Source organism: Terrapene carolina, unplaced genomic scaffold (genome assembly GCF_002925995.2).
Source record: "Terrapene carolina triunguis isolate 2854851 unplaced genomic scaffold, T_m_triunguis-2.0 Scaffold111, whole genome shotgun sequence".
Taxonomy (NCBI): Eukaryota; Metazoa; Chordata; order Testudines; family Emydidae; genus Terrapene; species Terrapene triunguis.
In genome coordinates this window covers 24407602-24433428 of record NW_020664462.1, presented here as the reverse complement: position 1 = coordinate 24433428, position 25827 = coordinate 24407602, and the positions used below count along the sequence as shown (strand labels likewise).

Sequence of the window (25827 nt, the reverse complement as noted above, 5' to 3'; positions counted from 1 at the left end):
TCTCCAGTGACTAATTTATACAGATAAGAATTGAAGGAAGTTTTGCTTTCATCACAAAACAAAAGAAAAACAATCCAGACATGGTAATCCAGAATAAATATTCACTTGTTAGGTATAATCTTATGGTTCTGATTGTGTCCATTGCAGGATACACAATATTATGACTGTCTAACCTAATTGAATAAAGAAAAGACAAAAATTTCTAACCAATTCTTCCTAGACATCTAATTGTCACTTCCTAAAGTGACTATACCATACTGAATCTACACACTACTGCTTCTTTTGTAGACCTGACTGAATAAATAGTTGCCAGATATTTCTCCCTCAGCGTTCCTCAGAATGGTCCTCTTCTTTTTCCCAGTTAACTCTTCTCATCTTCAGTTTCTCCTTGTTTTAATGTTCCTTCCACTCCCCTACCCCAACATAGAAGGGCTGGATAGGTATCTTCCTGGAATCAGCATTGCAAGCTAGTAGCTGGACATAATGGGTTGCTAGAGAATGAGGCTTTGATTTCCTTACTCAGTGCTGGGAGTATTGCTTACACACTGCATCTAGTTCTTGCTAGCCAAGAGAGTGAGCTTGATTCCTAATTTACAGGTCATGCATGGCAACACACTGTGATGCTAGGATACTGTTGGGTTGCTCTTTTGTCAGATATTTTAAAGAGCTGAAATTGGGAGTTGAGGAGAAAAATAATTTAATAGAGTTGAAATAAATATCCCTTCTTCAGGTCTGAATTCATTTCCTTGCACTATATTATTTATTTTTAGACAAATGACCACGGAAATGGTTGAATCGCAACAGGATGGAAGTGCAACAGATTCTGTGGCAGAGAGCGATGCTGTTTGCATACAAAATCAGCCAGGCCAAAGTCAGATTCCCCCCATAGCTCAGGTAATTTGACATACAGGAAACTAAGAAAAACAAATAAAAATGATCATTTAGAATTGTTACTTGGATTTGGATGAACATGATACTTTTCTACAGTTCATCATTAAATCCCCCTGCTCTGTATCAATCTTTTGTTCTTAGAGTAGTGATTTCATATTAAAAACAATAAAGATATAGTCCCAAATGATGACTGCTGTGTTATGGACATGGCAGAATAAGGGCCACAGATAATACAGCACATTATTGTAAGTCATTCACAGAAGTAACACTTCAAGAGTTTCTCAGGATGGCACTGTAATGGAAGCCAGTAGACTGTCTTTCTTGGAACTACTGCTATACAGTAGTTATCTGATAATGGTGTCCTATTAAATTGAGGCAGCTACAGGATTAGAGGGAGGAGATGAATTTCATGTATCCTAGAATTTGGAGGTGCTTGATGCAGCAATTTATGATAATGGGTGAAGCTAATTTTTGTCTCCCCCCGCCCCAGTACTCTTGTTTACTCAAAATGAGTCCAATCCTTCAGGCAAAACTTCTTAGAATCATTGCTTATGTTTCCTTCCTATGCACATGATGGCACTTTCTGGATTTTTTTACATTTTTTTTAGATATTCTCTGGGAAAGTATTTTGCTGGTTAATAGAATAGAGGTGACAATTAAAAAATTCAAACTTTAGTTTGATATATTAGGTGAGCTCCATAAAGGCTTCAGTTTTTTTAAACTTATCCATGATCTGTATTAAAAGGAAATTGCTACTAATATTCCAGTATGCTTGTCAATATTTATATCCTGATCCTTTGGAATACTACAGTACTTCAGTGCCATTCAACTCCTATGGCTTTCCATCACGTTTATTTTTAATCCAGACAATGCTTCAGAGATGCATATTTTATCCAAATACAGTTTATTGGCATAACCCCAGTGTGAGCAGGATGCATTCCTGTTTTAGTCTCTGGCTCCCTGTGGACTGTGCCAACTGCTCTGCCGTAGTACTTACTCAAGTGACCTGTCCTTTTTTTGTGCTTATCAGGTTAGTGGTTGTGATATTGTGAAAGGACTCAGCTCGGCAGCACCCAGAAGGGTGATTTGTCGGTTTCTCCATAGAACTTGTGTATCAGCTGCACTCCAAACTTCTCCATATTGCCCATGCAGTTTACACACACACCATATGCACCCATTCATCCCTGTTCTCTTCAACCTTGACTTGAAAAGTCAAGTATAAAGGTTAGAAGGTAGTTCTTTCTGAAAGCTCATCCAATTTTTGGCCTTCTCTACTTTAACTAATAAAGGTCCTATTTGTGGTAGTGATTTCTGTGACATGTACACCTGTGAATTAAAAACTGAATTGAGACTACCCACTAAATATAGGGCATTGTATTGGGGTGGTGGCTGTGCCCATAATGGCTCCTGCTGGCTGAATGTGGCACTATAGATTCTTCCTATTTCCCCTAAGAATGTCACACAGTCCAAAAGAATAAAAAACGAAGTTCCCCTGTTATAGTTCTACTTTATTAAATTGAAATATATTTGATCTTGTTATTAGGTCAACAGAACTAAAACGCTAGATTATAAAATAACTGAACTCGTAAGGAAAAAACACTCTTTAAAATATATAATTTTCAAAAAGATCTCACTGGTGCTGGAAAAGACGTAATCTTGCAGGTGTGAATTGACAGTTAGCAAGCCATGTTTGAGAAGTGCAGCTTCCTCATGTTACAAGCTGTTGCTCATTTTTGATTAAATCCTGTCTCAGTTCGTGCAAGATCTTAAATTACTTGTGTCTGAAGATGAGATGATGGCCAAACATGCCCTACGAGTTAGCATACAATGCCCATTACAATGCAGCCATTACCATTCAATAGTTCTCTTGGCTGAAGTGCACCATATTGCTGTATGAAGCCCAGACCACAGTAGGTCACTTTCTATGTGAAAAGATGTGTTAGTGAAGAAAGAGATGACAGCTTAAAAAAGGTTGAAGACTTCTGGACAACTTTCCAGACATCTTTAGCTACTTTAAATGCCTTCAGTTAAGAGGGTACTACTCCCTTTGGATTCTAGAGGCAGAGCTCTTCCTTGACCTCCAACAGACTGAAGTCTGCTCATAGACACTCCTCTTTCAGGCAGAAGTTTAAACATTTTCGTCAGTGGTCTGCCCTATCTCAGTGGTAAGATTGCCTGTTGCATTGAGCGCCAGGCAGAAAGTTTGATGTGATAGTCAACAGCCTTCAACTATTCAGTTTTAGATTTGTACCCTTTCCTCTTCCTCTCCATTTTCAGAGATCCCTCTCATGAGAAGATATTAAGGGAAGAAGTTATCGTCCTTCTCTAAAAAGAGGATATAGTGGTGGTCCTTTAGTAGTAAAAAGGAGAACATGTTCCTCTCCTATTATTTCTTGCTACGGAAAGAAAAGGGGTTGTGTTGACAGCATCTCTTATACCTGATCATCCATCCATTTTATGAGAAGTACCTCTGGTTTTGTGTAGGAAAAGGCCACTACCATTATGGTATCCTACCCTTTGATCTTTCTATATCACTGAATATTTTCACTGCTGAGTCTTCATTCCTCAGACAACACAAGTATCGTTGTTTCCCTGTATTTAGACTGTTGACTGATAAGAGTACCATGAGCTCAGGGAGTGTTCTTGTTTCTAGGGAAAGCATACAGATACTTCCAACCCTTGAGGTTTTGCCTAAGCAACGAAACACCTGTTTTTATCTTGGCGTAAAAGATGGGATTATTCCGAGCCCTGAGTTTTCCATACCATTTGGGAGATAGTATCCTCTGGGATCCCAGCCTCTGAGAAGTGTACTGTTGTTCCTGAAGATGTTAGGCTTAATAGCTTCATGCACCCATGTGACCCCACTTACTAGGACTACATCTGAGGCCTCCACAGAAGAAAGAGTCCACTGAAGAAGAAATCCTGCAAGGTGAACTTTTTACCACTTAAACTTTTCTAGACAGGATTCCTGCCCAATGAAGACAAGTGGTCTGTACTTTCTGATACCCTCATTTTGAGCCCCACATATTCAGACCCCAGCCAGCTAGTCATCACTACAGTTGTCTCTTCAGGGGTAAGTGTTGCTGCTTTTCCTTTGCTGGACAGCATTTGCTCTGTTCGTTCATTCTCTCTTCTGGTACTTTTGTATCCCCTGTAGATAAAGAATCTTCTCAGGAAAGTGCATGTATTCAGTGTAGGGGTGCTCCTGATGGTTTTAAGACTCCTGTGTTCCTTCAGGCGGTAATTTCAATCTTCCAAAGATTGAACTGGAAAATAAATAAGCAGCACTTACTTGCCTCCCCCTCCCACCCCCCCTTTTCCTCCCTCAGGTGGCTCAGTTCAAGTTCTATGCTTTAACTAGGAGTAATGGCACGAAATTAAGAAATATACAATCTAGGATGAATATCAGGATAAACTTCCTAGCATTGAGCACTATTAGCCTGTGGAATAGTATCTCAAGCGAAATGCTGGAAATTCTATCACTTGGGACTTCTGACAGATAAACTAAACAAAACTCTGACTAATTCTGCACTTTCCCTTGGGAAAGATTTTTTGTAATTATCTGTGTCACAGTTCAGGGCAATTACACCTGTATTTCTCCTCCATGGTTCACCCAGGGCATGCACTCTAGGCTCCTGGCTCTTCAGCTGTCACCTCTTTTGGGCAGAGACCCACATTTCTCTCCCTCCTGACCATTGCATTTTGAGGCTGCACAGTTCCCTGCCCGCACTGTGATATTTCCAGCAAGCCAGAGTGCCTACACAGACCAATGTCTGTGCTTTGCTTTTTCTCCAAAGGCTATGAATAACTAATTGCCAGCAATTACAAGTTACCCCACAGCTCTTAATAAGCAATCACATTTATTCTTAAGTGAAAGCATTACAGAGAAAACATATTAAAAATGACAAAAGTACCTACAAACATGCTAATAAGCTTACCAGAGATCATCCCCCTACTTCACCAAGGGCTCTGGTATGAGTCGGCCTTTTAAACCAAGATCACAAGTTCATAACAGCCTTAGCTTAGAACTAGCACACCCATGGATAAATTAGTTTTTCCTTTATATAGCTTGAGCCCTTGATCTTGAAAAAACAACAAGGAGTCTGGTGGCACCATAAGCTTTCGTGAGTAAAAACCTCATCCGAAGAAGTGAGGTTTTTACTCACGAAAGCTTATGCCCAAATAAATCTGTTAGTCTTTAAGGTGCCACCAGACTCCTTGTTGTTTTTGTAGATACAGAGTAACACGGCTACCTCCTGATACTTGATCTTGAGACTCCAGGAACAGGTAATCAGATAATGGTCCTCTCCCCAGGGCATATCTTCAAAAGGCTAGGTTTTTGCATAAGCAGAGGGGGGGAATTTGCATTCACCTCCCTGAAGAGGTTCCCCAGGCAAACTTGTTACTGTTTGTCCCAAAAGTCCACTTTTGTCTGGCACATTATTCAATGCCTCCTTTGAAGTTCATAACTCTTCCCAGGGTTCACATCGCATCTCCCTGCTGGAGAGATTACATACAATCCTGGCCCACAATAATACATAACCTTTGCATTTGATACAATGGGCTGCAAAGATACTTACACTTCATTCATTAAGGTTTTTGAAGGATGTTGCAGGTCATTGTCAGATCTGTCATAATCAGCACCAGATGATTAAAACCACACTAGAGATACACCTTAGTTAGATGTTTCAATTAAAATGATCAACTGTGAAATAGTGAGAAATTCTGGTATATAATTTGACATGGAAATTTATAGTTAAAGCAGTTTACACCTTGTTGTTTTCTGCAGACTCAGGAAGAGAGCACAGAATCAATTCACATTTGGAAAGTTTTCTTTTCAGCTATAAAGGCTAAAACATATGATCTGATCTTCAGACGTGTTGAGTACTCACAACTCCAGCTGAAGTCAGTGAGAGCTGTAGGTGCTTAGCCCTTCTGAAAAAAAATAGGTATCTTACAATTAAAAAAAAAAAAAAAAGCTTAAATTCTGCAAAAATTTGTTTGGGCATCAAATAATCTGCAGCAGGAGGAGACTGAGAGCTGTGAGCAGCCAGAGTGCCGCCCTGGCAAATCTTTGCAGATCAACATGCATTTTAGCTGTCTGGCCACCAGGGGCACACTGTTGCACCTGCATACTGTTTTTGCTCAGCCAGACATTTTTTCTTGACTGTGAAGTTGTTCTAGCGAGTTGTTCCTGTGAAGCAAAGCACTATAATAGACCCTGCTCATTGTCTCTTGTCTGGGCTGTTTTCCACCGCAACCAGCTAGAACAAGAGTTGGCTGCCATCTTCAGGACCTCGTTTCCCTAACTGCTTCTATCCAGCTTTACATTTTCAGATCAACTTCTTCCAGCTCTTCCTCCTGCAAAGCCACAGCCTGGTTCTGTAGCACGGCCTACTTCTGGGAAGGAGCACATAGTATTAGCATTCCATTGGTCCCCTTTTTATGTGTCTCCTGACTTAAGATGAGGAGGACTTGGTTAACAAATTTCCCTATCTGGGAGACTTCTATGCTCCAGAGTTTGAAGGTGAGCCACTGTCTTACACTGAAAGTTTAAAGACGTTGCTAGTACACTCACTTCCTTGGGAGGTAAGCTCCCTAGGCTGGAGTATCAAATGGATATTTTTGTAGGTATATTGAATGGAAAATGTTGGCATTCTCATTCCATAAGGAATTCAAAGACATAATATTTCAGTATGTTCACATACTGATGGATCTGTGGCTTTCACTGGGGTTGCTTCTCTCAGGTATTTTGTCTCTGGAGGAATTAAATAAAGAAAAAGCAACTGAATGGAATGTTGCTTTCCCTGACTTCGAAATCATCTCTCTACACTAGCTCTCTGGCTGCTAACCAATATTACTGACAAGAGAGGGATCACTGGGAGGTTTTCACCTTCCTCTGCATCATGGGGCACACGTCACTTGCTGGTTTAAACTAGAGTAAATGGTGGATTCTCTGTAATGTGAAGTCTTTAAATCATGATTTGAGGACTTTAGTAATTCAACCAGAGGTATTACAGTAGTGAGGGGGTGAGGTTCTGTGGCTTGTTATGTGCAGGAGGCCAGATTAGATGTTCAGAATGGTCCCTTCTGGCCTTGAAGTCTATGAGTCTATGATTTAGCTCTTCTCAAGGCATGAGACATTTCTTGAATGGCATTTAAGATTGCTACTCACCCATTCCTTCTTTTCTGTTCTGTCCAGCCAGATGTTTATTGACCTTGCCTCTTTTTAACTAAATCAGGAGCATGAGATTTTTAATGAGTTACGCAATAATAAAAAGTTTGCAGCTTTCTCTGTGCTATCTCTTTGATTGAGTATGCCTAGCAACATGGTCAAATGGTCTGACTACTGTGAGGAGATGCAATATCTGGCTTTTGGCTGGAATTCAGACTTTACAGCTAAATGCAGCTTTGCTTTATAAAGGGGGACAAGATGTTAAATAAGGTGGTAAGAGTGTCAAGATGGGTGAGGTAGTATCTTTTATTGGACGAAATTTTACTGGTGAGAGACACGCTTTCAAGCTTACACAGAGTTCTTCTTCAGTCATCTTCAAGACCTGAAGAAGAGTTCTGTGTAAGCTTGAAAGCTTGTCTCTCTCACCAGCAGAATTTGGTCCAATAAAAGATACTACCTTACCCACCTTGTCTCTCTAATATCCTGGGACCACCACAGCTACAACAACACTGCTTGCAACAGTGTTAAGAGTGTGACAGATATTGCAATCCCATGCAATATCTTTAAGGACCATATTCTATTAAGTTTGTGTATCACTGTGGCTAGGGATTGTATGCAACTCCACTGGGGAGGATTCCCACAACTTCTCCAGGAACCAAAAACAGTGGGAGGTGATTAAGGCAAATCACTCAGATTGTAACCCCTCCCAAGAGTTACCAACACCTGGGGAGGCTCCCATATACTGGTTTAAACTGGATTGTCCAGAGACCATAAGACAGTGGTGGGCAACCTGCTGCCCATCAGAGTAATCCGCTGATGGGCCGTGAGACAGTTTGTTTACATTGACTGTCTGCAGGCACGGCCGCCCGCAGCTCCCAGTGGCCGCGGTTTGCTGTTCCCGGCCAATGGGAGCTGCGGGAAGCGGCAGCCAGCACGTCTCTGTGGACCACGCTGCTTCCCACAGATCCCATTGCCCAGAAACGGCGAACTGCGGCCACTGGGAGCTGTGGGCGGCTGTGCCTGCGGATGGTCAATGTAAACAAACTGTCTCGCGGCCCGCCAGCAGATTACCCTGACCAGCCACAGGCTGCCCACCACTGCCATGAGACAAAGAAACGACTTTTGGATAAAAGTCTGGATTAACCTTGACTAAGGCCTTCTTTCTGATCCAGAAAATGGACAGGGCCTTCTGTCCAAGGGCAACTCCAACCCTTGCAGAAGGGTTCGAAAGACTTTGGCCTAGTAGCATGGGTGACCCCTGGGATATTTAGTGTGTATTTAAATCTGTTCATTGTTTTTATTATGTTTTCTCTCTAATGCTTTTATTTTAAGAATAAATGTGCTTGCTTAGAAAGAGCTGTGTGATAACTTGTAACTACTGACAATACGCTGTTCACAGACCTTGGAGACAAAGCAAAGCTGCTGGCCTTTACGCAAATTGGCTTGCTGGGGATATCACAGTGTAAATCAGGGAGTTGTTTAGCCTTACAACCCCCTGATCAGAAGGAAGTTGGACAAGGATTCCTGCCCAAAGACGTGATGGCTGGAGACCTGAGACCTCACTGGGAACTTTTGGAGTGAACTATGGAGGAGGGAATACAGGTGTAGTTACCCTGAAACTGTGACAAAGATAACTACTTATCTTTTCTCCAATCGTGTTTCTCAAATGCCTGTCCTTGGAGACTAATGAATCCTGTTGGTCTGTAGGAATATAAAGAATAATAGTGACCAGCCACTGGGCCAGTGTATTAAAAGCCTACTGGACCGTTATACTCTTTTTACTTTGACTATTGAAGCATTGCCATTTAGGTATCCCCTTTCCTCTGCATCCTCACAGAGAGGACCTATGACAAATACATCAATAAGAAAGGAGGCTTATGAGCTAGTAGCAGGTTTTTTCCCAGTCGATTGTAACATAGATTTGTTATATATACCTCATGCCATTTCTGTGGTGAAAGTAAAAAAGTTTTTTTTTTCCTAAACCACAGGATCTACAAAGTCTAGACCAGTGAACAGTAAGCAGCCTGTTGGATCCATATTAATGCCACTTAGAAACAGAATCAAGCATTTCTGTCTTTTAAGAGTTTATTTAATTGCTATTAAAATCAATTGGATCTCTGGCAGTCTGTCTGAAACCACGGAGATAATGTCAAACAAGAGATTTCTGCAGTGGCTATGTTTCATCCAGCTCTGCTGATGGAACTTCAGGATGTTCTGAATAAGCTTAGTTTAGCCACCTGTGAAATGGGCCTTCACATGTCATGGCTAGTAACAAGTGGGGAGATCACAGGCCCACTGTGATGGGTTTGGGCCCTTTGGGGTATCACCTGATGTGCTGGAGTTTAACTGAGCCTCCTCTGCTCAATCAGCCTGTTCTACCAGCCTAGGTGCCCTTTTCCTGGCCTTGCTGGGTTAGGCTCACAAGCCTCTTCCAGCCAAGTACACAGGCAGGGCCACACCCAGGTGCACAGAGAGACAGAGATCCGCTCTGCAAAGATTCAGCCTTAGGGGCTCTCCCCAACACTCTAGTGCCCACTCCCTTTAAGGGGTACAAACCCAAAGGTTTTATGAAATTCGCCCCTTCCCTCAATGTGGAGGGAGATATGCACCACTTCTTGCCCCCCCAGTTAGAAATTACATAAACTGGGTTATGTTACTATAAATAAGCAATAAGTTTATTAACTACAAAAGGCGAATTTTAAGTGAATATAAGAGATAACAGACAGAACAAAGCAGATTACTGAGCAAATAAACCAAAGTACGCAAGCTAAGCTCAATACACTTAAGAAACAGGTTACAAAATGTAATTTCTTACCCTAAATGTTATTTTAGGCAGGTTGCAAAGTTTCTGCGGTTCAGATTTCCAGTTATATTTCTTTTCAGACTGGACCCCTGTCTCAGTCTGGACTCACCCCCCCACCCCGCCTTCCCTTCAGGTGGTGGCTTTAGCAGTCTTCCTTCTTGGGCAGACAGGCCATGGAGAGGAGGAGCCTCGTTTGCCTTCCTCCCTACCCTTAAATAGGATTTACATAAGGCGGGAATCCTTTGTTTCCCAAACCTGATCCCCCTCCCTTCCAGTGGAAAGTTACAATAAGTCCTATGTAATGTTTAGTATCAGGTGACAAGATCACCTGACTCTGTAGCATCACAACATCCATGAGTCAGTGGCAGTATGGAGTGTCCACAGGAAGGCCAAGCCTTTTCCCAGTCCATTGTCCTCACTGATGGGCCGTCCGCCCTCTCTGGCTTTTCCATTGTTGTACCTGAAGTGTTAGCAGTGGGCGTCACCCGAAGTAGCATAGTTAAAATACAGATACATAGTCAATATTCCTAACTTCAGTTACAGAAATGATACAGGCATACAAATTGGATAATCACATTCAGTAAATTATAACCTTTCCAATGATACCGTACAAGACCCATCTTGCATAAAGTATATCTCAGTTATGTCATATTCATATCATAAGCATATTTGCATAAAGAATATGGAGTGAAGCATCACACCCATTATTGATCAGAATTGATTATGTCATTTTTTGTGAAAGAAAGCTGGCTGGTGACCTACAGCAGGCAGTGGTTAGATTCTTACACAAGAAACTATCTGTTTGACAGGAACAATCTTACCACTTTAAAGATGACTTAACTGACACCTATATTCTTTTAGATTCCTGGATTTGTCTGGCTTTAGACCTGGGAAAAGATTGAAACAACACTTATTGCTTTGTTTGGTGATCTTCTGGCAGTGATCGGAGGTCATAGTACTTACAATTTTATTAAATTGTAAAAGTTTTGATAAGGCTATCTTGAGTTACTGTTAACTTATCTGTGGGAGCTGATAGAGGTGAATGGGATTGTTGTACAGAGGATCTGTTTATTCATATAGGGAAGACTCAGAGGATTGTGGCAATTGCATGTCCTCTCCTAGTGAAGGTCCCACAGCATTCCATCCTGTCACCCTCATGTATGTAAGGCTGTTGAAGAAAGGCATTTTGAACTGCAGTATTATCATTAAGTTGATGAAAATGAACTCTGTGTCTCCACATCAAACCTGGAATATTTGGTTGTTCTACCTTCTCAGTGCTTGACTTAAATTCAATACAGAAAAAAATGAAGCTGGTGTTGCTTGGTAGAGAAAAGTACATTTGAAAAGAAAGGGAACTGTACCTACTCCCTTGATTGAAAAGGTACTGTCACAATTTTTCTCAGTTGTTTGTGATCTTGGGATTTCATTAAATTGATCATTTGTTTCTTGAGTCCAGAGTAGACCAACCTGTTCCTTCTGATGCAGATCTCAACACAGTTATCTATTCTTTTGTCACTATGCTGGCATATAGTCTTAAGACTGATTTTGAAGAATATAGACAACATTCAGCTAGTCAGCGTGCAGCTTAATTGGGGGAAGTCAGTCAGCATGCAGCATGATTGGGGCAAGTCATCATGAGCAGTGGTTCAGAATTCTTTCTGGAGTGCAGTTCAAGCAAGGAATACCATCTATAAAGCCATGAGTGGCTCGGGAGCTGACTGTTGCAGAGAGAGCCTCTTCCCCCTTGCACTGTTGCAGAAATTGTGTCTTATCAAAATACCGTTGTTTTCTGTCCCTGTGGTTTAATTCCTGGGTATGGGCACAGAGCAGTTTTGGTGGAAGGCCCTTTGTTCTTGATTTCACTCCAGTAGTCAGAGCCCCCCCTTTTTTGGGGGTGGGGGGTTTATTGGTTGGAGGGCAGATACTATGTAAGATATATTTTAAAAATTTGGGCCTGTACCCAGGATATTTATCTCATGAAGGGTGGAACTGGTAGAGGTAGGAATGGGTTTGATTTATGCCAGTTGTTGACAGTTGGTTGTTTTAATTTTTGCATTAGATTTCCAGATACCATTTGGTAGAGTACAATATAAAAAAGAAAACAGTCATAAAAATCTTCTCTCTGCTGAAGGCCCAAGTCCTTTCAACACCTAAAGTCTTTGAGTCATAGGTGAGGGATTTAGGAGAGCATTTCTGTGCCTTTTTTTTTTAATCCTTGTTCAAGAGGAGTTCCACTTTTCATAATCAGTACAGAACTGGGAAACAGGAGACCTCCAAAACTCCTTTTCCCTATAGCAGTGCCACTACCCTTGGGAAGTATTCCTTTTGAATGGATGCAGGCCCAAGCATCAGAATAGTGACTGTGTGTAGTCCTTACTACACCTTCTCCTCTCTTTCATGTCGACCCAGAAATAGGACACAATCTGGCTCTAAATATACAGAAAATGAGTGCCCGTGTGGCGTTGAGTGCCCTTGATGCCCGTTGATGGTTATTGGCATTTGAGGATGCCGAGCACCTCAGTGGATCAGATCTCATGATACTACATGATGCAACATTTCCTTTCCTCTGCTTGCCTGGGACAGTGTGAAATGCATTGTAACACTGCACTATTCAGTGTTTTTAAAACTGTGTTTTTCAGGTTGCTGAATTGCCACTGCTGTTCATCAGCCTTCAGTAATTGGCAGTCTAGGCAAGCCTTGAAATTCAGATGTCGTAGGCAGCATCGCTCGTTATTGACGTAAGGATTGCATGGCTTGCCAAGACTACTTCCATCAATATCAGTACACAAGTAACCTAATAAGCAAGTCAAAATGTTCTGGTATTTTAGTTAATGCAGAAGGCTGCAATTTTGGAACACAGTCAACAATTTAGAATGAAAGAAAATAAATCCAATGTTACTTTTACGGGATTATTTATACTTTGTTTTAAAGAGATGCACAGTATCAGAATGGAAACATGATTGTTAATCTCAAAGTTACAGAAACAAAACTCAATTAAAAAAAATGACAGAAGTAAATCTGATGTGTTGAAATCACTTTTTGTTAAGGTTCTGCAAATGTTAAAAAAAAGTCACTCAAATGTAATAATTTTCATGTAATTCTAGCTTAATGTGTAAATTATGGTTTTTTTTCTATTTATGTAGTTCTTTCTATAAACAAGAACAGATTTCTTTTAGTTTGATCCAGCTTTAAATGTGCTTGTTTTCACCCAGAACATAATATCATGTATGAACTCATTAAAGCAAAATCATTTTTCCCTGTGAAATTTTAAATAAGCTTTACTCTGGTGGAGTTTTGGATACGTTTTCTTGTGTGGTTATAAGATGGCATAAAATGGACTCTTAAATATACTTGTAATTGCTATTATATATAATTGGCCTTTAAGTTTACAAGGAAAGCCTGCTCTAGAACCATTTATAGTTCAATATTCTAGTTAAGGTGCAGATCATATTCTGAGTTCATATTTCCATCTTTTAGACTGGCTGGCTCTTGGGCTCAAAATGTCAGCATCTTAATGACAATATGAGTGTATGTGTTATAGAGTGGAGAAAGCTTTGGGTGTCTTTGATGCCTGTTTTTAGAAGCCTTTTTCAGGCTAGGATGATTTCCTTTTGGGAGTTGTAAGAAGCCCTCTACTTTTAGCTTTCCCGATAGAGTCTGTTCAGATTCCTATTGACAATTTAACAGTTATGTAATAAATATATTAAAAGGAGTTGACCAGATCCTGTCTACTTTACTTATAAAACTTCCTTCTTCAGGTATGGTTGATTCAGCACCCAGGCTTTTTGATGGTACTGCATGTTTCTACACTTCCTAGTAAATAAATAACAAGAAGATAACATTTTCCTCTGATAGACATTTTGTCTTAACAAATGACCTTTTGCCAGCAGAGTTTTCCCACAGAAAAATTGCTCAGGGATCACTAATCAAAATCTTCAGGGATCATTAATCAAAGACCTTTCAACAGTCGGAATTTTTTTCTTCTCTATTCTGAATGTCTCGGATACTTTGGAAAATGAGACAGAATGCAATTATCATAATCTTTTAGATCCATTTTGGCCTGTTTACATCTTGTATTTCAATATTCTGCTCCTGTCAGTGTGTCCTCTCCACCGTCTCCTGTTCATAGATCTATTGTTTCAGAGTAGTCCAGCTTTGGGATGTGACCACTCTCCACAGATATATCTTTGGGATGCTAACCAAGGCAGGACTGAAAAAAACAATCTTGGAGAATGATGAATTCTTGTAACCCTGAACACAAGCAAATTGTTTTTTTCCAGTTCACACTGAAGAGCTGAAAAAGATGGACTGTCTCTTCTCTTCTTCTACAAATCCTATGGAATTGTCTTTGTTCTTTTCTTCCATATCATCTATTCTTGTGTCCAGGATTAGGCATGATTTGCCAGAGACAGATTCAGATCTATTACAGTGATCTTAAAAATCTTCCCTTTGCTTCATGACAGTTTCCAGTCTTGTTTACCTCTCCATAGGACAATATTTCCATCACTTCAACATCTCTGGCAGCTGGATGGTTATAGGAATTTCTAAGAGTTTTTTTTTATCTAGGCTGGCATATGCTCTAAATTAAGAGGTATCATAATACCACAAGATGTCTCACAAAATTTGGTTTTAGAGACCCAGAAAAGAGAGAAAATTGCACTGTCAATTATTTAAAGTTTACTGGAGCCTTTTAAAGGGGTTTTGACTACCTGTTGGCAAACAAACTAATAAAATTTAACATGTCCCACTATAGGGATTAGAATATTTCTTCTCCCAACCAATATCTGGATCTCTGATAGTCTCTGGTGCAGTAGTAAAGCCTAAGGGTGGAAGATTTTGTTGTAGAATACTTTAAGAAAAAGAGGCCAGAATGATTGCTAATCTGGGTAAGAAACCATATTCCTCCACCATGTCAGCCTTGAGGATTGAAAATCATCAGTTGTGGTGTGTTGTTGTTTATATTGCAGTAGTGTTGAGAGGCACTGGCCCCATTGTGCTAGGTACTGTATGAACATAATACAGATACAGTCCTTGCTTCGAAGAGTTTACAATCCAAGTATTGCTTTAGTGATACAGCTGTTTTATCATGGGGAAAAAATTGTCCTCTATATTAGAACATCTTCCTGAAGAATACAAGTAGAAAGCCAAAGATTGGATAAAAGAGGACCAAAGGATTTCATACCACTGATTGAGAGTATCCTATCATGATTGGATTTGTTCACCCCATACAGATACTTCTAGTTGAGATCTCTGTGACTCTGTCCTAAAGTACAAGCCAGGGATAGAAGATTTAGTCTTTGAAAGCTTGGAGATCTTTAATAAAAAACAGATAGGGTCATTGAAACATTAAGACAAAAGGTCAAGATTTTAAAAAGTGACAAGTGTTTTTTTTGGTCACCAACTTGAGACAGCTTAAAGGTATGTAATTAGCACAAATAGTAATAATTTTGTCCTAGTAATAAGTAGCATAATGTGTATTTTTTCTTGCAGTTTGGCTCAAAATTTTATCATTTAACTTATCTGTGTTATTGCTTTTTGAAGTATCTGTTGAAATCCACATAGCACTTTATTTAAACATGATTATCATAATTCTTGCAGGTTTCTGTAGCTGGATCAAGTGCTGGAAGAGGATCTCCAGCTGTAACTCTAGTACAGTTGCCTTCTGGTCAAACTGTACACGTCCAGGGAGTGATTCAAGCCACACAGCCATCAGTGATTCAGTCACCACCAATGCAGGCTGTTCAGGTTAGCTGTCTTTTATATTTTTTGCTGTAGTTATTGATTATTTTAAGCTTGTGGTTTCTCCTCCTTCCCCCATTTTGAAACCTCCACCTTGGATCTTCAACTTTCCATCTTCTTTCTCACCAGTGGATAGAAGACCCACTTCTGCCAAGATGCTCATGGGTAATGGCCAACTGATAATAGCTAGGCAGGTGGTGTGTAGAGATTCATTAATATTTCTTGTTTATCTTTTAAAGAAATGATGCCTTGGAACCCTCAATTTGTGCAATAGCAAACTTGTATAATCACATGGCCCTGTTTTAATGACTCTTCCACTTGGTTTTCTCATTTGGTTGTTCTGCTCCTTCCACATCTTGTCTCAAATGGGATTATTAACTCTTCAGTGCATGGATTATCTCTTCAGTGTATTAGCAGAAAGTCTAGAATAATGGGGCCCCTATACTGATGAGAGTATCTGGGAGCAATACAAATAAAAGTATTATAAATACGGCTTCTCTTCTTATTGTTTATTCTTAGCAGCATCCATTATTGCATCTGGGTTTGCTTTATGTGATAAAGATAAAAATTAAAAATGGCTACAAAAGAAGTAGCATATATTTGGCAAACCTTCACAAACCTGATCTTGCTTAAGTTAGAGGACGGGGACCAGTGTACTAAACTTCTCATAAGTGAAAAGACTGGACAAAAATATCTTACAACTACTCTGAAAACAACCAGATTTAGGAGTATTTGCTGTGAGTGGCAATACCTTGCCTAATCCTATCCTGAGCTCCCTCAAATTTTACTCTTGACACAGACAGCAGAAGTGTTCCTTCCAAAGAGAGGTGGTCTCTTAGATAACTGGAATCTACTTCTCACTTGCTATCATCACCATTCTTCAACTCAGTTTAGTTCGGAACAAACATACAAAAATAAAATATTTGCCCCATGGCTTGAAGTCACCCAGCAAGAGAAACATTTCCCCTGGGTTTCTCATCGACCATCTCTTTTATTAGGGGAATAGGAACCAGCTGCTCTCCCGTAGCGGATATTGGGCCAACTACAGCTGCCCTGTCTTCTCCCACAATCAGGGCGTAAGGAAGGAAGCACTTGTGCCCAGTTAACCCTGGCTGGTTGCTTCCTTTTTTCCCTTACCTTTGGGAATATGGTTATTAAAGGGAGATAGGGTGTTTCTGTCCTTACAGGGTTCCAAAAGCCCTAACGGGCCGGTATACCCCATTACATGGGCAATTATAGATTTCATCAGATCCTTAAAGTATTCTCCCCATCCAATCAGCAGCACCTCTTTATTAAGCTGGCTTTCACCCAGGACCCTATTTCTACTAGACACTGGGACACTGAGGAAATGGTATAATCTGGGTTTCACGAAAAGAAGCTTAATGTCATCTGCATATTGATGACATGGTGCCTGTACCTGCACACAGTCTCCTGCCCCCTTCTGCCCCGTGGCTTCACAAGAGTTTGAACAAGAAGGGTGACAAAGACTGAGTATTTTGGGACACCACAGCCTTTTGAGTGAAAAAGCTGTTGCCCAAAATTAGGGATCATAACTGCTCTGCATTGTGGCAAATGTTTTGCATTTCAGCTCATTCTTTGAAGTTCCTTTCTTTTTTCCACCCAGTCCCCTCTGCATTTTGCCAGGTGTCTACAGCAGATTCATAGGAGGGAGGAAGAAAGAGGGGCTGAAGGGCCTTTACCCACCCTGCCCTTGAACTTTAACTTGGCCTTGTAGTTAAACACCAGTCTAGAGCTGTGAGCTGGAGTAGAGCTGGGAAGGAATGGAGATGGTGAAAGCTTGTAGAACCAGCAGCTCTGGCTGCTCTCTAATGAAGTCTTTCTCTCTGGTAATCCCTCACCAACAGCAAGTGTTAAGTATTTTTATCATATCATTAAAAAAATCCATAGGTACAGATTCATTGCAGCAGACAAATTGTATATCCCTTTCATTGGTTTAACTCCCAATTATATGTACAGATAGCCAAGAAATGACATGTATTGATTTTGGCCACTTTCTCCACATATGCTACATGCTTAAGGCTAGATCTGCTAGTGCAGGGGTTCTCAACCTTTTTCTTTCTGAATTCCCCCCCCCCCACACACACACACATGATATAAAAACTCCAAGGCACACCTGTGTCACAGCAACTGATTTTCTGCATATAAAAGCCTGGGCCGGCATTAGGGGATAGCAAGCGGGGCAATTGCCTGGGGCCCATGCCAAAGAGGCCCCCGCGAAGCTAAGTTGCTCAGGCTTCGGCTTCAGCCCCGGGTGGGCAGGGCTCAGGGACCTGGGCTTCAGCCCCTTTCAGTGGGGCTTCAGTTTTCTGCCCTGAGCCCCAGTGAGTCTAACTCTGGCCCTGCTTGGCGGACCAGCTGAAACCTGCTTGTGGCCCCCCGGGGAGCCCCGGATCCCTGGTTGAGAACCACTGTCCTAATGTATCTCAGCAGTGCACATCAGTTAACGGGCCTCAAGGAGACCACTCTGCCCAACATTTAGAGTGACCAGACAGCAAGTGTGAAAAATCGGGATGGGATGTGGGGTAATAGGAGCCTATATAAGAAAAAGACCCAAAGATCGGGACTGTCCCTATAAAATCGGGACATCTGGTCACCCTACCGACATTATTGCTGGATAGCATCATGTTTCTGCCCTGCTCCTTGGACCTCTAACATGCCTCCAGCCTGCCTTGGAGTGACCCTATGCCTAGGCTAGGGGAATCCGTAAGGCAACTTTAAGTCCTTTTTGCCAACCTTCATAATTTCTGTAAGAGAAATGAGCAGAACCTCCACAAATTGATTCTGCTCATCCCAGCTGGGTTTTGCAGTCTAGTTTAAAATTAGGTTTGTTCACAGTTGCAGAAATACCTCTAATTATGTTTTTGAAATATTTGGATGCTTCATTTTACTGTGTATGTCCCACACTATCCTAGCAAGCACCATACTGTGCAAAATGGTTTTGAGCAGAAATGGAATTGCAGTTAAATCAGTAAAGGAAAAGAGCCGTTAGGTTTCTTTGTTTACAGTAACCTGTAGGTCTTTGAAGTCATAGCCTCTGACTGTTTATACTCTTGGGATGAGGTGCCCTAATGCCACAAGTTTTCAGAATCTTCCAGGAATTCATGCCCTTTCAGATCCACGCAAGTTCTGCTTTGTGCCCCGAGTGTTTAGGGCCCTAGGTTATGTGAGACAGGTACAGCAATCATCTGAGTTCAATCTTTTCTGATGTTAGCTCCAGATGTAGGAACGTTTGCTGTGTCCAAGTCTGACTCTGTCAGACTTCTAGCTCACTTTTGTTGAATCAAGTTAATATTTAGGTAGTTTAAAAATAGTCTAATCTACAAAAACTGTAGTTTTTGGTTTTCTCTATGTGAATATGCTATTTTCCATATAACTAATATAACTGCACAGTTCCACTTTTGCACATATCCTACACAACTGTGGACTGAGCAGTTAAATGAATCATGTAAATAGTGTTTTGCCTTACTCGGTTAATTGCAGTTTCAATTTTGCACAAAATAATATCTGCTGGTATAGACTGTGGTTTAGCTGTGCAGTTTTTTGCTTTTAAAATCCCCAAACCTGAAATTAATATGTAAAAAATGATGCTAATGCAACTCTAAGAAAATGTGAAAATGTAAACTCACAAAAGTCAAGAAAGTTCTAAAGTTAAAGTTTGCACACTAATACTAACCTAACCCCAGTGCACACGTGGTATGTAGTATTTTAGATGATCATTTATGTTGTTAAATGTATTCCTTAATTTCTGGATGCTAACTTAATTTCTGTGGCTGTGGTGAGGTTACCACAGCAACTTTAACTTTTGCATTTAATGTATATTGTGCATTAGCATTGAAGTTAAAATTAAAGTTGTGTTAGTATAACATTTTGCATTTAGTAGTTAGTTTGACTTTGGTATTAAGTTGAAATTGATTAATGTTGTAATTGCAATTTAAGAAATGGTTATATTTTACTAGTTGATAGCAGTCTACATTTTTGAATGGATGTGATTAACAACATGGATGTATACAGTAAACTTATTCACCTCTGACAGGTTTTTTTGCCTAAAATTAGAAATATAGGATTTGGATTACCTTTATTTCTCCAAACTGGAGATCACCGGACAGAAAAAAATTAATGTAGGTTTCAAATTGGTGTCCACATGATGATCTATGATGGAAATGTCAGAATTCAAATTTGGGTATAGTCCTATGGTTTATAATGAATGAGTGTACAAAATTTCAAGGTTCCACCACACTGAACATGGAAATTATTTACATGTAAGGCTCTGTGTCTGTCACGGAGGTCGCGGAAGTCACAGATTCTGTGATTTTTCCGAGACCTCCATGACTTCTGCAGGGGCCAGTGTGGCTGACCCCAAGGCCGCCCAAGCATCTGGCCCCTGGGACAGCCACACCAGCCATTGCTCCGGCGGCCCCTGGCAGTGGTCCCCAGCCGGCCGGCTGGAGCAGCCCCTGCTCGGTAGCCCTGGGCAGAGTAAGGCTACAGCTACACTAAAAGCTAGCAATGTGATTCCTCTTTCCATGTACACACTCTTGTGCTAGCTCTCACCAACCTAGAGCGAGTATAAATGGCAGTGTGGCTGTGGTAGCATGTGTGGTAGCAACTGAGGCACAGCCTAGATGTGCTGAATATGTATCCACAGCTATACTGTGTCTCCATTGCCGCTATTTGTGTTACTGTGGCTATGCTGTTGTTTATGCTCATACTTGCTCAATCAGAACTAGTGCAAGTATGTGTGCATGAGCAGGGAATCACAGCCTAGCTCATAGTGTAGACATAGCCTATAAGTCAGTCACCCTTGTGATGGGTTGCCCCCGGCCCTGGGGTGCCATCTGATGCACTGGGGTACCACTGAGTCCACCTGTTCCATCAGCCTGGGCTCCCTTACACTGTCCTGCTGAACCAGGCCCTCAAGCCTTCTCCAGCACACACATAGGTAGGGACACACCCAGCTGCAGAAAAACACAGAAACTGAAATCAACACTGCATGGGAAGGCTTCAGCTAAGGAATTGCCCAGCATTCAAGTGCACACCTCCTCTGGAGTGTAAAACCAAAATTTTATTGTCTTGCACTGTACAGAGAACTGGGCAGCGTAAGCTCATGAAATTTGCTCCCTCCCTCAATGTGGAGGAAGATATGCATAGTTTTTTGCCCCCAGTTATAAATTGCACAAACTAGTTTTAGAGAAAACAAAACAAGGTTATTAACTACAGAAGATAGAAGCTCAGTGCTTCTCCCCCTCTCTGTCTTTGTTTCTTAGATGTTTCCAGCAGTCATCCTGGGCAGTGATTCAGTGAAGAACAACTGCTCATTATGTTACTTCCCTGACTTAAATAGGTTTTACATATGCTGGGAATCCTTTGTTTTCCAGTGTGGTTCCTCCGTCCCTCCCCCCAGTGGAAAAATACTGGTGTTCTATCATGGAGTCCAGTACCAGGTGACATAATCACATGACCCTGCAGTGTCAAAGCAGCCATGAGTCAAAGGCCTTGTTTGTAGCATCCCAGGAATGTGGGAGAGTAGCATCTTCAAAGACCTATTGTTCTCCCTAATGGTTCATTGACTTGTCCCCAGCTAACCAGCCAGACTGATTGCATTTTGTCTGGTGGGCATTCCCCAGATGCAAACACTTTTGTAGTACAGATGTATAGTCAATATTCCTAACTTTAGATACAAAAATGATACATGCATACAAATATGATAATCATATTCAGTAAATCGTAACCTTTCCAATGATAGCTCACAAGACCCTCTTGCATAAAATATATCTTAGATATGCTATAATCATATTATAACAATATTTCTATGAAGAATATGGGGTGTAGTGTCACAATCCTGTTGCCAGCATCTGTATTATATAAGATTCATAGATTCATAGATTCTAGGACTGGAAGGGACCTCGAGAGGTCATCGAGTCCAGTCCCCTGCCCTCATGGCAGGACCAAATACTGTCTAGACCATCCCTGATAGACATTTATCTAACCTACTCTTAAATATCTCCAGAGATGGAGATTCCACAACCTCCCTAGGCAGTTTATTCCAGTGTTTAACCACCCTGACAGTTAGGAACTTTTTCCTAATGTCCAACCTAAACCTCCCTTGCTGCAGTTTAAGCCCATTGCTTCTTGTTCTATCCTTAGAGGCTAAGGTGAACAAGTTTTCTCCCTCCTCCATATGACACCCTTTTAGATACCTGAAAACTGCTATCATGTCCCCTCTCAGTCTTCTCTTTTCCAAACTAAACAAACCCAATTCTTTCAGCCTTCCTTCATAGGTCATGTTCTCAAGACCCTTAATCATTCTTGTTGCTCTTCTCTGGACCCTCTCCAATTTCTCCACATCTTTCTTGAAATGCGGTGCCCAGAACTGGACACAATACTCCAGTTGAGGCCTAACCAGCGCAGAGTAGAGCGGAAGAATGACTTCTTGTGTCTTGCTCACAACACACCTGTTAATACATCCCAGAATGTATTAAGATGATGAATTTCAGAAATTTTGGAATTATAGGTAACATCAGTTGCAAATGCAGAGGACTCTGCAGACTCGGAGGGTGTAATTGATTCTCAAAAACGTAGAGAGATTCTTTCAAGAAGGCCTTCATACCGGTAAGTTTATGCTTTTTTAAAACTAGCTTAACTGCCACATACTACTTATATTACTACTAATACTATCTGAAGAAGAGCTCTGTGTACACTCGAAAGCTTGTCTCTATCACCATCAGAAGTTGGTCCAATAAAAGATATTACCTCACCCACCTTGTCTTGCTAATATCCTGGAACCAACATGCTACTCATAGTGTAAATATCAGTAAAAGACAGTCCTCAAAATGTTTCTCTTACGGGCATTGATTTTAAATTAAATTGTTCAAATTATGTTTTAGAAAAATTCTGAATGAACTATCTTCTGATGCTACTGGTGTCCCTAAGATTGAAGAGGAAAAGTCAGAGGAAGAAGGAACACCTTCTGGCATCCCTGCAATGGCAGTACCAACCAGCCTATATCAGACTAGCACAGGGCAATACAGTACGTATGCTAAGATACAGTATAGCATTTTAATGTTAAAAATACTGTTACTATCTTTTGCTGAATTTAAAAATAGCAGAGTGAAAAATGGAGAGAGCTATTTGGACCAGGAAAAAGAGAATGAGATTTATCTTCATATTTGTCCAAGAGGATTGCAGATTGCATCTTCTGCCACATCACATTAGCAAAAATAAAACTTCTTCTGGTCTGTTTCCCTCCCACCTCAAAGCCTCTGTTAATTTCCCAAACTTGGGGTCATTTTGAAATCAAGTACATCATTGTACTGTACTTTAAAGAATGGAAGAACCAGGCATTGGCTGAAAGAGGCAAAATGTAGGTGTCTCTCTTGTCTTTTCCATACACAGGTATTTGTACTTGTATATTATAAGAATTTTTTGTTTTTCATTATTGTATTGTTTTAATGTTGTATTAAATGCCCATGTTGATTGGAAAATGTTGATTAAAACATTAATACAGTGCAATACAAAGTTGTATGTGACTATGGCTCACTTTTTGTCTTAAAAATTTAATACCATTTTGCTAATCTAATGCAAAATATCAGTACTATAAAATTAAGTGGTGTGAAATAGAGTATTCATTGTATTTAAATCTCTAATTGTGTCAGTAATCAAGTCATCTGACGAATGTATGTACTGTATGGTTACTTATTACATGTCACATTCATCCTATTATTTATGGTTAAAGCTAAGATTTTGTCATGGTTATTTTTAGTAAAAGTCATGGACATGTCATGGGTTATAAATAAAAATTCACAGAAGCTGTGACCTGTCTGTGACTTTTGCTGCTGCGGCTCCATGGTTTTCCCCGCCTCCATGGTGGCTGGGAGCTGTGGGGTTCCCCCTCTGCCTGCAGCAGCTGGGAGCTGCAGGGTGACCGTATTTCCCAAAGAGAAAACGGGACACCCCCAGTCACTTGCTCGAGGTGTCCCCTTGCCCCTGCGCGAGGCTGTCGCCCATTGACGGAACCCTGAGGTGGGCCCCCTCAGAAGTCTGTCACCTGTCACTGGAATCCTGCAGGGGGCCCCCCCGTCGCCTGTCGCTGCTGTCACTGGAATCCTGCCAGGGCCCTGCTGGCTGCCAGCTCCAAAGTCCAACAGCCCCTGGGACTGAAGCAGAGAATGACCATGACCTCCATGATATAAACATAACCTTGTTTATGGTATGAATTGACATATAATTTGTAATGAGATAGAGACCATAATTTAGGGATAAGCACAGGAAGGAAAGGTATAGTGAAACTTTCTGTCTTATCTCTCAGTTTTCTGACTTTTGATTGATTGATTTTCAAATCTTCCTGTTGCATTAACAATAATTTTCTGTAATAATAATTAACCATAAGCTACAATTTCCAACTGCTCATCCTTTTTCTCTAAACAGTAGTAGAAAAAATAGCTTCATAGCAGTATTCCTCAAAGATTTTTTTTTTTGCTTTATTTACATGTTAAACATTTCACACCTCACTATGAATGTTAAATTTTGCAGTCATTTCTCTTCTGTGGGTTGAATTTCCATTCATCTTTTTCCTTTTTATGTAGAGTTTTTTTATAGCATTAAAAACAAAGAATTTACTGTTACAATGAGTCATTTATGTCTCAGGTCTTCTCATGTGTAGAAATAATGAAGATTTTTATTAAAAACAGCAGTGTATTTGCTTCTACACAATGGCAGGAAAATGGCAAGGAGGTCTGCTTCTTCTGAAGTATGTATATGAGAACAGAGGACTCCTATTAAAATGTTAACAATGGAACTTAGAAAAGGATAGAATAGCTCTTTCTAAATAAATTAATTCTTTAACTGTTCTTAGAATTCCTCTAGCTATCCTTTATAATTTGTAAAAGTAAAATGATTTTATCAACACTGAGAAAACAAAATTTACATTTAACACTGAACTACTAATTACTATTCTTTATATTCATTATTACTCTGGTTGTAGAGATGTTAATTGTGATGACCAAATTAAGGTTCTGTAGAACAGTGGTTCTCAACCAGGGGTCCGGGGCCCCGTGGGGGGCTGCGAACAGGTTTCAGGTCGTCCGCCAAACAGTGCCAGTGTTAGACTTGCTGGGGCTCAGGGCAGAAAGTTGAAGCCCCACCACATGGGGCTGAAGCCCGGGTCCCTGAGCCCTGCCACCTGGGGCTGAAGCCAAAGCCTGAGCAACTTAGCTTTGTGGGGGCCTCTGTGGCATAGGGCCCCAGGCAATTGCCCCGCTTGCTATCCTCTAATGCCGGCCCAGGCTTTTATATGCAGAAAACCAGTTGTTGTGGCACAGGTGGGCTGTGGAGTTTTTATAGCATGGGGAGGGGGGAGGGCTCAGAAAGAAAAAAGGTTGAGAACCCCTGCTGTAGAATATAAAAGTCCTTAAATCCACTGGGTCTAAAAAGTAAGGGCATTGATACTCACTCCTGCTAGATGCTGAGTCCTTAATACCCAGTGACTGCAACAGTAGTGCTCAGGACCTCTTGGGAGCTGCTCACAACTTGTACTACTCAACTGGAGAGTGTATTTATTAGTTGTGTTCAGCTTTTGATTTTGGGTCGTCATGACCAAACTACAGTTTTGTCAAGAGACTCAGCTTTGAAGTTATATTAAAAAAATGTGAAGAATTTATTCCAAAATGTAGTCTTTTCAGGAAAACCTGGATAGGCTTGAAGGAATGGAAGAAGCAAAACACAAAGCAATAGAGTTGTTGAATGTGTCCAAGACTGAAAAGAAAATAAGTGCCAGAAGAAACTATCTGCATTTGGAAATTAAACACAAATTCAATTATTACTTATACTATGCAGCAACTTTCAGTACATATAAAAGAAGCTCTACATGATTTATAGTTCAATTTTGCTTTGTTGCAGTCAATATGAATTTGGATGCTGATCTGAATGGAAACAGAATTGGGCCTTATGTGTGAAGGGTTAAATATTTTCATTAGCCTCAAGAATTAGTATAAAATACTATTACTGAGTGCTACAAAGAATAAATCTTCTTTCTGTGTAAAAATTCCTTTGGTCACGTTTTCCAACTTTTACTTTTCTTAACTGTGTTCCTACGTCAGAAATCATGTAGCCACCATTAATGCCAAAATTATTTTTTCATCTTAAATATCACTGGTCTATTAAAAAGTAACAGAGGGTCCTGTGGCACCTTTAAGACTAACAG

General features: G+C 40.6%; 1 protein-coding gene across 1 annotated transcript; it reads left to right on the top strand.

Moving 5' to 3' along the window:
* Positions 1–774: 774 nt before the first annotated feature.
* Positions 775–22972, top strand: LOC112105480 (cAMP-responsive element modulator-like). The gene is made up of 3 exons (XM_024198293.2): positions 775–894; positions 22141–22238; positions 22514–22972. The coding sequence occupies exons 1-3, from the start codon at positions 775–777 to the stop codon at positions 22839–22841; spliced, it is 546 nt and encodes a 181-aa protein (XP_024054061.1). The 3' UTR covers positions 22842–22972.
* Positions 22973–25827: the final 2855 nt, after the last annotated feature.

Bases quoted from the DNA above. Each gene is read 5' to 3' on its own strand.
- LOC112105480 (XM_024198293.2), top strand. From the start codon at position 775: ATGACCACGGAAATGGTTGAATCGCAACAGGATGGAAGTGCAACAGAT. The intron at 895-22,140 runs GTAATTTGACAT...TTGGAATTATAG, and splicing joins AGATTCCCCCCATAGCTCAG to GTAACATCAGTTGCAAATGC. The intron at 22,239-22,513 runs GTAAGTTTATGC...ATTATGTTTTAG, and splicing joins TCAAGAAGGCCTTCATACCG to AAAAATTCTGAATGAACTAT.